This window comes from Brachionichthys hirsutus, chromosome 5 (assembly GCF_040956055.1).
Source record: "Brachionichthys hirsutus isolate HB-005 chromosome 5, CSIRO-AGI_Bhir_v1, whole genome shotgun sequence".
Taxonomy (NCBI): Eukaryota; Metazoa; Chordata; class Actinopteri; order Lophiiformes; family Brachionichthyidae; genus Brachionichthys; species Brachionichthys hirsutus.
Genome location: NC_090901.1, coordinates 11,966,924 through 11,978,471, shown reverse-complemented (window position 1 = coordinate 11,978,471; position 11,548 = coordinate 11,966,924). Strand labels below are relative to the sequence as shown.

Here is an 11,548-nt window from a genome sequence, read left to right as displayed (position 1 = left end):
AACAACTCCCAAACCTGCCTTCCTTTTCCTTCAAACGGGCTTTTTTTTTAAAAAAAAGATGAGCATCCCAGTCATCGACTTCGGTGCCTACAGCCTGGATGGGAAAGAAGTCCCTGAGGAGCCCATGCACAACTTGAGCCGGCAGTTTAAAGCAGCTTTTACAGAAGTTGGATTTTTATTTCTGAAGAACACCGGGATCACTCAGAAGGAGGTGAGGCTATGCTAAAAGCATGATTTGGCCCGTTGAACGTGTCCACACTCCACAGCGAACTGTGCCTTTCTTCCTCGCCGTCGCACAGATGAATCGTGTGCTGGACGTGTCCCAGGAATTCTTCCAGCTGCCTGATGAACTGAAACGGCCTTTCAGCTGGACAATCATTGACAACTGCAGCCACGGCTGGGTTTTTCCTGAGGAAGAGAGGCAGGAATCAGAAAATAAGACGAGCATACTTTTTATTTGCAAAATCTCTTTTCAAACCATAAGTTTTAAATTTGAAAAAGATTCTAAAAAATGCTTTTCAGGTTGAATCCACTTCGACCCCCGGACCTAAAGGAGAGTTTCAACATTGGCCGATTTCAGCCTGACATTGTAAAGACTCACTGTCACAGTTTTACAGCGATTAATGCGGTAGAATGGAATATTTAGAATATAAGAAGAAATATATTAATTAAAATCCTGCATTTAGGATTGACTCCACTTTGCTTAGAAAAGCAGTTTGGAGCTCACAGTCCAGGTTAATCTATAACTTTATATCACTCTGATAAAGTTCTGTTGTATCTGCAGCCATTTGCAGATAAACTGCTAAAGCTAATAGGTCAAACAGTATCATCTAATATTTATTTGATACAAGCAGAATCATTTAATATTTATTTGATATAGATATATGAGGACACATATAGCAAACAGGAAACTGCTGCAAAAACATACAAAAGATATGTTTGATCATTTGTCAGCTGTACCAAAACCTTTTCTGTTCTGTTTTTTGATTTATTTCTCCTCTGTGTTAGGAATGGCCGCCTGTTTCAGAATTCCGGGAGATCCTAACTTCTTTCTTCCACCGTAGTAAAGAGCTAGGTCTGCGGGTACTAACAGTCATGGCCCACAGTCTGGACCTGGACCCCGAGGTGTTCCTCAGTGCTCATCGTTTTGTGGGAAGTATGTACAAAACATACCCACAGCTCGGAATGTGGAGTGTGTTTAAGCTGCGTGCCATTCACATGGGTTAAATATGCCCGATCAGTGGACTGAGGCAACTCAATGGTTTGCTTATTTAATCTTTGGAATATGAGGACATGAGAGGATGACCCTGTCAAATGTTCAGAGATGGAAGCAGGTCGTGGGACTTACTTACAGGATTTAGTACAAGTCAAGGTATTTGTCTTTTTATTGCTATTCCAGGCAGCTTATACTTTCTATTCTACTTCATAGAAGATCCCTTTTGATCAATCAAAAAAGCATTCTCTAAATTTTATATATTTTTTGTTTGTTTGCTTTTTTGCTTGGTAGAAAAGGTCCAGTGAGGAAAATCAAGTGCACAGATGGTAATAAACATGATAATACACATGGCTATACACATGTTAATTAACATGGCAATACACATGGTTATACACATGGCAATAAATATTGTAATACACATGGTAATAAACACAATACACATGGTTATACACATTGTAATACACAGCAATACACATGGAACTATGTTTGGTAAGACAACATGGTAATACACATAGAAATAAATATGTTAATACACATAGTAATAAACATTGTAATATACAGTAATAATAAAAAATGAAATATATATGGTAATATACATAGGAATACACATGGTAATACAGCTACTACCTCATACAACCTTCTAAGTGTGTCAGATAAATGTTTGCATCTTTTGAATTATATGAATAAATGCCAAAATCGTCAAATGTGATCAAACAGTATTGGAGTAAAAACTATTAAGAACTGCTATAAAGATACGTAAAATCGATAATAACCAAGAATGTGATGAATCTTGAGGTAAATGTAAATTCTTGTGCCATTAAAATTGAATGAATGAATGAGTGAATTTTATTCCGGTTCACTTTTCAGTAAGACAAAGGACACTATTTCAAAGGCTTTGTAACCCTGATGAACCGAAACGGGGTGGAATAAAGCAAATGCTTATTTGGAACCAACGACTTTTATTACAATAACATCCAAAAACTATTTTTTTCCCTTCTCCTCAGGACAGTGGCAGTAGACATAAATTTTTATCGCAATCTAATTCTTTAGGAAATTACTCATATATATATACATAATACACATACAAAGTCATGCATGTTTTAACTTTCCTCTAGCGAATAAAAATCTCTCAGTACTGCGGACTCTGTACTACCCTCCGGTGAACAGGGAGAGCGTGAATGAGCATCAGTTGCGATGTGGAGAACATTCGGACTTCGGCACCATCTCGCTGTTGTTTCAGAATAATGAAGGTCTGCAGGTAATGTCTTCTCCTCTCTCGATACATACTACATCAGAACAGGCAACATGCAATCCACCTGACTCTTCTTCATGTACAGGTGCGTGCTCGTTCAGGGGAGTATATTGATGTTCCTGTCACCCCCGGAGCCATCCTCATCAATATCGCTGATCTGATGCAGCGCTGGACCAATGATCAGTTCACCTCTGCGGTGAGTTTCTTACATCTGATTGAAAAGGCTTAAGTCCAGTTTTCAAGAAGCCCACGTTTTGCTTGAAAAGGTATCAACCATGCAGAAAACAGAAATGCAATGAGTGAATAAAGCAACGTCAAGTCTTCATGTCCCCCAGCCACACAGAGTTCTGCTTCCCCCTGCTGGAGACTCCAACACACGCCAGTCGGTGGTTTTATTCCTCAATCCGGATCATGAAGCTCTGATCACCTGCCTGGACGGTTCCAACAAATACCCTCCAGTCACAGGACAGGACTATCTCATGGAACGCATACGCGGCTCCTTTGATGAATACTGAAGTCTGTCTATCCACAGCTGACCGTTTATTATATCACCCCCAAATCCAATCATGTTTGGACATTATGTAAGATGTCAGGAAGGACAGAATGCAGTGATTTGCACATTCCCTTCAACCCAAATGCAATTGAATAAAATATTCTGTAATTTACTCTTGTGTCGATCGTTGATCCTTAGGTGGCAGTGGCTCAGTGGTTTGGGAGCTGGATTTGGTCATCAGTTCAAGTCCCAGACTAGACATAAATATATTGTAGACTGGTGGCTGGAGAGGGGCCAATCTACCCCCAACAGCCCCAGGTAGGCCAACCATGGTGGCGCCCTTGCCCAATGCCCCCCTCCATGGATGTTACGGGCCCATATTTTATATATACGCGTGTTCTGAGACACGAGCAAACCTGCCAGCAAAATTTTGCTTTGAGATACGAGCAACTTCCAGATGCTGGAGCTAAATGGTTGAGCGTTTCCCTCGAACCGAGGAGGGTTGGACTCGAGATGTCGGAGGAGACATCCTGAGAGAATAAAAGACATTTGTATCAATGCGAATCTTATCTGACAAACACAAATTAAGTGTTTAGTAAAGTAAAAGAGAAATGAAAGGGTTAATTTCTCTTTTACCAGTGAGGTCACCAGTGAGAATCCACGCCACAAAGCGATGGCGGGAGCGATCTTGTCTCACGGAGAACAGTGTAGACCAACTTAATTTATAGAACTAAAGCCATCCGCTCTGGAGTCATATCCAATGTCCTGGAGGAAGTGGAAGAAAGTAAGTTCTGTCACTATCTACAAAATAATACCTCACTTGAACTGGTCTCTTTGCCCCACAGAGTGGGACGACACTTCAGCCAGTCCGACCCCCCGCTGGGCCGTGCCTCAAAGAAATCTCTTCATCAGCCCTAAAATAAATACACTGAAAAGAGTCCACACGGGTCCATTTAATGTTTCACGTGACAAACTGACAACGTATTTAACGCACATCATCGGCTGGAACAACTCAGTAGTCGTCATGAAATGGATATTCTGGATGGTCGCTCCACCTGTGTGGGAACAAAGACCGTTGCTGCTAGCAGGGCACACTGCGATTCAACGCACTCGTCGTGAAGTATTTCAGTAGCAGCTTATGCTTACATGAGCAGCTCCACAAAACGAAGGCCTTTGTTCAGAGCTTCGACGGACGTCATTTCCTCCTCGGTGAGTGAAAAATCAAATATCTAAAAAAAATAATTAGATCCATAAAATAAAAGTACAGAAAGGCTGAACTTTGGGCAGCGTAACTCTCCTAAACCCATACCTGGAAGTTGTGTTTGATCCTCTCGGGGCTGAAGCTCTTTGGGATCACCACGACTCCTCTCTGGACGTTGAAGCGCAGAGCCACCTGAGCGCTGCTCTTGTTGTATTTTTTACCTATGGAGGTGAGCAGCTCGTCCTCCAGCAGGGGGGGGCATCTCAAATTCACCCTGAAAAGAGAGGCAGAAGAAAACAAGGAACGCTGCTCAACGTCAAAGTGTGGCTTGGTTCATCTCATTGTTACATTTTTTTTTTTTTTTACAACTTTCCCAATTTAAATTGTGTTATTGAACATGAACTTGTATTTCCAGCTGAATGACGCACCAATTTTGGGGCGTCTCAATGAAATATGAGATTTATAAAGTTTCCCTTTAAACCAACACACCAGGATGCGTCTCTGGAGGAGCCGATGGGACAGTAGCCAACAATCACAATGTCTTGCTGACGGCAGAACTCCAGAAGCTTGGCTTGCGTGAAGTACGGATGGCATTCAACCTCAGATAAGAAATGGAACAGGCACTAATATGAGCGCTCGTGAGCCAAAATAAGAAAGACATTTTTTTTTAATCCTAAATGAAATTGTTTGCAACGCCTTTGATCCCGGTCACATTCCTTTTGGTGCGTACATCGGGATCTCGTGCAGATAGAGAATGCAGTCGCATGGGGTGGGGGGGATAAAAAGCCTAAAATGTGCCACTAAATTTGATATGGTCGCATTTTCTGTCCTTCCGACTATATTCATGAATTACATTTTGCAAAACAAAATGATGCATACGTGTAAGTTATGAGAGCAAAAACAAAGAATCAGAGCGACTTCAGTTCTGTGAATCCCAGTGGTTGACGATTGTGATGAGGTGATGCCCTAAACCCTGGATCTCGTACTCCGACATTCCGAAGTGAAGAAGAAGCCTCGTGGAACGTCTTCAATCAGACTTGAACAGTCCAATTGATTCTTCATTTTTTTGCTCTTTGCGATTTACCTCGGCCTGGACGACTGAGAACGGACACAAGATAAGTTTTTTTTGACAAGTGTGACAATGTGTTGCATCTTGTCACACAGATTCCATGGTGTGGCAGGCCTGTGTAGTCGCCATGACGACCAAACAGGAAGCAAGGTCTCCGACTAAAGGTTTGTCAAACCAGTGGGAATGTGTTCGGTTCACAGAACACACAGGTGTTCACACACAAAGATTATAACTGCTGACTCAGCGGGGTTCGAGGGAGACGGCTCACCTGGTTGGACACAGGTTTGTGTTTGAGGCCTGGTTTATTCAGCAGCAGCTCCAGCTGTCTGCGGTTGAAGTTGGACACTCCCAGAGATTTTACGAGCCCCGCGTCTTTGCAATCCTCCAGAGCCTGTTTGGGAAAGAACAGTTCAGCTCCTCTGAAGGACTGAAAGTGAAGAGTTAATCTACACTGTCAAAAAGAAGAAAAGATATTAAAGCAGCGAAGACGAATTAACAGTTCTCTGAACTCACCCTGTTTGGCACTTTATTTTAGTTTAGAACTTTTTGGGTGCGCCTGAGAAGGAGCACCAACCATTGTGAAGCCAACAGAACTCACCTCCCATGTCGCACAGAGGTCTGTGTGGTGGTAGATGTAGTTTCCTTCCTGGTCTTTAGGATAAAATGCATTCCCCGGCTGAAGTTTAAGCACAATTCAGAGAGTTCTAAGTGTGGTATAAGCTGCTCATTGTGATGCCGCCAAATGTAACATGACTCAGCGGAGTGACAGGCCCAAAATCCAGTGAACGCAAAAATAGACTGCGACATACTAACTCTGATTGTCCTCATTGGCTATAAATAAGCCTTTAAATCCTTTACCAAGGCTCTTATATTTTCCCTTGTATTTCCAGTCTGCAGACCTCCAGGCTTACATCCATTAGTCTATCCAGCAAATACATTTCTTGCAATAAAGCTCCATGACTGCTCCTAGTTTAATTATGCAATAATTAAAGGGTAATTCCTCTATTAAATAATGAAAAAAATGATATTCTTATTGAGAGCAGTCACGAAGAGTAACTTTCAAACAATTTTTAATCAGCGTGCTTAGCTTCTTTTTGCTAAATGTGATAGCATGTAGGTCAGGGTTCAGACGCCAGAGGACTGTCCGAGGGTGTGCGCGCTACAAACCCGGAATGCCATCGGAAGCTCAATGACGTAGAGATCCACGTAATCTAGTTTCAAGGCTTCCAGTGTCCTCTCCAAGGCGGGTCTCACCAACTCTGGTGGATGAAACGTATTCCAGAGCTGAGGACAACACATAAGTACCGGAGAGGCAGCTAATTAAATGCAGCACAAAGTGTCCGTTTCCAATCTCAGGAAAAAAACTGAAGGAGCCTCAAAGTACATGAGCACATTTCACCTTCCCGCAGTAAAAGATGTCCTCTCTTCTCACGGTTCCATCATCAATCTTCTTTCTGATGGCTTGACCGACTTCATGCTCATTGAAGTAAACCAACGCCCCGTCAAAGTGCCTGTAACCCACATCTATGGCCAGCTGGACGCACTGGAGCGCTGTGCCTTTGGGAGTCTGTTAGAGATCCACAGAAACGCCTTTGCCTGAGTTAAGACGCAGCAACATTTACAGGTAGAGATTATATTCTTCTCACCGTTCGAGGGTCCCCGTAGGTGCCCAATCCCAGTAATGGAATATGGTTCCCATCGCTCAGAGGGATTGTGTGGCTCTTTGAATTTAGATCCATGCGTGTGAAAATGTGGATCAACTGAACTCCAGCCTGCCTAATAGGTAATTTATTGAACGAGCAGGAACCTTGAACTGGAGTTTTAACCTTTATGGCTGCATGAGATTCCAACAATAGGTGGAACGGCTTTCCGGGCCGCAGAAGGTAAGACAGGAGAAGGGAATTCCAGATAAACAGAGCTTTAATGTTCAGATACCGAAGGTCAGTCCAAAAAAACCAGCAGACACATCAGGATATCAGGCAGTAAGACAGTTCCAGAATACAGGCAGAGATCATAAACCAGGTAATCAGTAAGATCAGGCAAACAAATCCAAGGTGAAACCCAAAAGAACAGGCAGGGCAGGTACAAGGAAAGAAGGAACTAGTTACAAACAGTCTCACAGAGAGGAGTGGGAGGAGCAGAGAATATGACTCCTGTCTTTCCTTATCCAGATAGATTTTAGTCCCAAAAAAGTTGAACGGCTGAAACAGCACTCGCCGACATCCGAGGGAGGACGGGCTTGAGATTCCATCGGAACGGGATGACAACATCTCATCCTGATCGTTTAGTCTGGAGTTTTGGCTCTCTCACAAGACGCCGCCCAAGTGTGTGAAGTTCACACTGAAGAGAACAAGCTGTTGGTGCTTCATTAGGAGTCCTCCGTGTTAAAGAAACCCACCAGGCTTCTACGCGTCACTGAGACGGATCCTGCTGCTGCTTCTCTGGTGCAGTCGCCCTTTAGAGGTTTAATGATTGACAGTTGTATAATCTTAGATCTACACCGCCTCAGATTTGTGATTTCCTTATTGTGTCATTGTGCAGCTGTAAGTGCAGATTCGTGTTCAGTGTGACCTCATAGCCTGCTCGTCATTTTGCCCAGTGGAAAAGCTGGCGTGAGGCAAGTTCCATATCTCTGTGTTTCTGACTGTTAAACTGCTATTCAATTCACATTCAAATGTTTCTGTTAACGCAGGCGATGCCCTTTGTGTCTTCAGAGGGTTCAAATACAAGGCTCAAATTCTGTCCTGTTTGTCAGGGTCAAAGTTCAAGATGAATGATGCAACTGCTCTAATGAGCGAACCTGTGCAGATACAGCCTTCACATTTACACTTTATCAATATCGGACGCTCTCACAATCCTTTCCAGCAGGAGTCCCAGCTGTCAAAAGGGGATGAAGGTCATCAGCAGGACCCATCGTTGTCCTCAAAGAGGAGCAAACAGCATCAGGAAATGTTCTGTTGACAGTGACTATTCATAAACTGCAGATCTGAATTTGTGGATCATTATTTTTTTAAACCATCAAATGTCTCCTTGCAAACAGCGACGCAATCTCATTTCATTCCGCCACTCTCAGACCACCGCCCCAGCGCCACCACATGAAGGCGCTGGCCAGCACCGACTGTTAAAACATTCTCGTCATGGCGTTACAGACGTTTGACGACCTCAGCCTCAGAAAATACCCCCAATGACTTGCAATCCTCCACAATGTCCGCACTGACCCCCCTGAAGGGAGACAGGGGTTACCCGCCCCCTCGTCCTCCCCAAGTCCACCACCAATTCCTTTTTCTTTGTCACGTGGAGTTGAAGGTGGTTTTTCTCACTCCATACGACAAAGTTGTCCACAACACTCCTGCACTCCGTCTCATCACCCCTGCTGATCCATCCAACCACCGCTGTGCCATCAGAAAACGTCTGGACATGACAGGTCCCAGTGCTGTAAAGGGTAAAGAGGAAAGGGGAGAGAACAGCCCCTTGTGGGACCCCAGTGTTCCTTTCCTGTGTTCTGGCTCGTTCCTTTCATGGCTTGTAGGTGTTAATTTAGCGCTGTTTCTCTGACAATGCCCAAAACAGTAACCGAGGCAACAGCGTCCTGGGCTGGCATGTATTACGTCAGCCCTCCCAGGGGTCCGCCGCCCCGTCCCAGCAGAGGGGAGCTCACAAATCCTAATGATTTCGATCTTGAACAACTCTGCCAGCAGCAGCCGTTACACACGTTTACTATAACGTTCAGGTCACTTTAAATGTTTAATGTTTAATACGTATAAGAAAAAGGGCTGTGAAATGGGATTAGTCTTAGTCTGGACTCAGATGCAGGCCAGCCGCTGCTTTTAATGATTCAGAAGAAATATCTCCGGGCAATTTCATGCAGCACTTTTGAGGTGTTTACAGAGTGAAGCGGATTATGTTGAGCAATCTTGTGTCCCGGTTAAAAGAACACTTCACCCAAAAATGAAAACACGGTGATTATGTAAGCGTCGCCATGCCAATAAAAAGTAAGGCACAGTCTTTCAGAGCAAGAAAAAGGGTTGCAGCGTTCTCTAACGACGAGTGGCCTTAGTTTGAAAGTAAGAGAATAAAAATCAGAAACTGACCCTTCTTTTTTTTTTAAGTCAGGAAGGTGGAGAAGGATTGACATCTGCATTAAAGGAGCAGAGACGGACAGAAAGACGAGCAAGTTGCAATTAGCAGCTATGTCAAAAGTGGCAAAAGTTATTCGACACCGCACATGCGAAAATAGAGCCACAAAATCACGCAATCTGCGCTCGATGTTGTACTTGTAAAGGTTGGGGTTGTTTAATTTAAAGGATGTTCATTACAGATGCTGCAGCAAATAAAAGGTTACATAGTTGTTAAACCTGGATCACGCCATTAGAGCTGTACAGGGGAATCACCTGAGTCATCATCCTGGGCTGCCCAACAGCAGGCGTTTAAAGGGTTAACAAAGCCTGCTCCGCCTCCTTCACCCCAAATGTATTTTAAAGGAGTCAATAATGTCCTTTTAGAGTAATTCTTCCGTCCCTCGTCATGTTTTACAGTGAATAAAAGCTGTGGCCCTCCGTGGCCCCACAAGCAGCTCCTTCTGCCTCTGTGGAGCTCGTGTGACCCTTTGCTGATTGACACAGATGTGGCGAGACAAGCTTTGTTGAGCTTCAAAGGGACGGCACCGCACCCCCCGACTCCCCCTCAGCAGGAACAACACTGTCTGAATGCGACCTCGGCTGCTCCAGCCCCCCCCCTGCCTACGAGCCACGAGGTCGACTCACTGCTGTTTGTGGTTATGTAAAACGGAGACCGGAATTGGGGACGAGGGCTGCCGGTTCCTGGAAGCCGGCATCCGGAGCCTCTGCAGGCCCCAACAATCTCCCATCAGTGATAAGATTAGAGCTAAGGGAGAAGTGCGCTTTGTTGTGGTTGTTACATAGTTTGGCCTCCTTCTTGACTGTCTGCAGGAGCTATACAAGGTGGATGTGGTCCGTCCCCCCCCCCCCCACATGTGTCCAGGTGGGGACCACAGGCCTTATCTATCGACAGAATCCCAGCAGCGCTTTGTCCACTGTGAAACAGAAAAGTAATTTCTATCACGCAAAACGAATGGCTGGATGCAATGAGAGTTTACCATTTTTGGGTGAAAAGCCTCAAATGCAAACCTGAAAGTCATAAAAGAGACTTTCTGTGAGACTTTGCCTCCATTTTCCCGCCGCAGTCGGTTGTTTTTATGGCTCGTTTTAGATTCAGGAAACCTTTCCGATATATTTAAGGCAGATTTCGACATAAAAATGACGATTCAGCCGCAATCCAGTCAAACAGTCCTAGAATGCAATGAAGGGCGACAAGTGGCATTAAAAAATGTGCATTGTGCGTTTTAAACGTGCAGCCGTGTTAAACACCGGTTCCGTCTGACAGAAGGTTGAAACAGAGGCGCTGCCGATGGGACGGGTCACACTCTGCCATTAAGCTTTTGTAACGTGCCGTATACTCGGTGGGCCTGCCTGTGGTGTTCTGATATCAAGTCCTGGGTGATGCTTCCAGACTGGCTAGACCGGTGGAGACATGTGGCTCTGATTAGCAGATCATTTAACCTCCTGTCAGCATGCCCAGAGTCAGGCTGATTGAATCTGCAGAGGGCCTGAGTTGGTACAAAATGTTTATAATGCAGTCTAGCAATTATTTCTTTGCTTCTTGCCAGCTGTGGTAGGTGTGTGTGCATGTGCGTGTGTGTGTGTGTGTGTGTGTGTGCGGCTGTTTACCCAGCTCTCTCACAGTCCATAATCTCTTTGGCTGCCGGTGAGCCCACATTTGTGGCACCGTCACCACGGCTTTAATTCATTATACCTTGCATGAAGACTTACAGTAAATAAACAGAGAAACGAGCTCAGCAGAGGCCGTTTTAAAGAGGAGGGGGCGTCAGGGAGGTCACAGGAAGATTCAAAGTGGCTTCGCCGTATCGGAACGGTAAACCTAAGAATAAAAGCCCTGAGCGATGAAAATCAGGTGAAGTTTCTGAGTTCACCGAATGATTCCAGAGCCTCACAAAAACAACAACAACAACAACAACAACAACAACAACAACAGTGCAGCATTCTCTAAGTAGTTGGGGACTAGTTTTAGAATGAGCAGGCATCGACTCATACGAGCCGAGTCCATAATCCCCTTTTGAAAGGATGTAATTGACACCTATTTGTACGCTAACATCCTCACTGTCGGCTATGAGCTAATAGCATTTGCAAGCACAAATCCTTACTTCCAGTAGATTGTAAAGTTTTATTATTTTAATCTCTGCATGTTCCCCTAACCTGGATATCCAGAGGGTTTTAGAG

At 44.4% G+C, this 11,548-nt stretch overlaps 2 protein-coding genes across 2 annotated transcripts; one reads left to right on the top strand and one right to left on the bottom strand.

Moving 5' to 3' along the window:
• The first annotated feature begins 58 nt into the window (after positions 1 to 58).
• LOC137894256 (uncharacterized) lies at positions 59 to 2,983 on the top strand. The gene is made up of 7 exons (XM_068739736.1): positions 59 to 211; positions 300 to 421; positions 523 to 589; positions 1,009 to 1,156; positions 2,332 to 2,474; positions 2,554 to 2,664; positions 2,804 to 2,983. Exons 1-7 carry the CDS (start codon positions 59 to 61, stop codon positions 2,981 to 2,983), a joined length of 924 nt encoding a protein of 307 aa, XP_068595837.1.
• Positions 2,984 to 3,973: 990 nt separating this feature from the next.
• On the bottom strand, positions 3,974 to 6,970 carry LOC137894316 (aldo-keto reductase family 1 member D1-like). Its single transcript, XM_068739796.1, has 9 exons — positions 6,878 to 6,970; positions 6,631 to 6,798; positions 6,399 to 6,515; positions 5,830 to 5,907; positions 5,500 to 5,622; positions 4,652 to 4,761; positions 4,271 to 4,436; positions 4,108 to 4,190; positions 3,974 to 4,016 (listed from the first exon to the last, which is right to left on the bottom strand). Exons 1-9 carry the CDS (start codon positions 6,968 to 6,970, stop codon positions 3,974 to 3,976), a joined length of 981 nt encoding a protein of 326 aa, XP_068595897.1.
• Between the last annotated feature and the right edge of the window lie 4,578 nt (positions 6,971 to 11,548).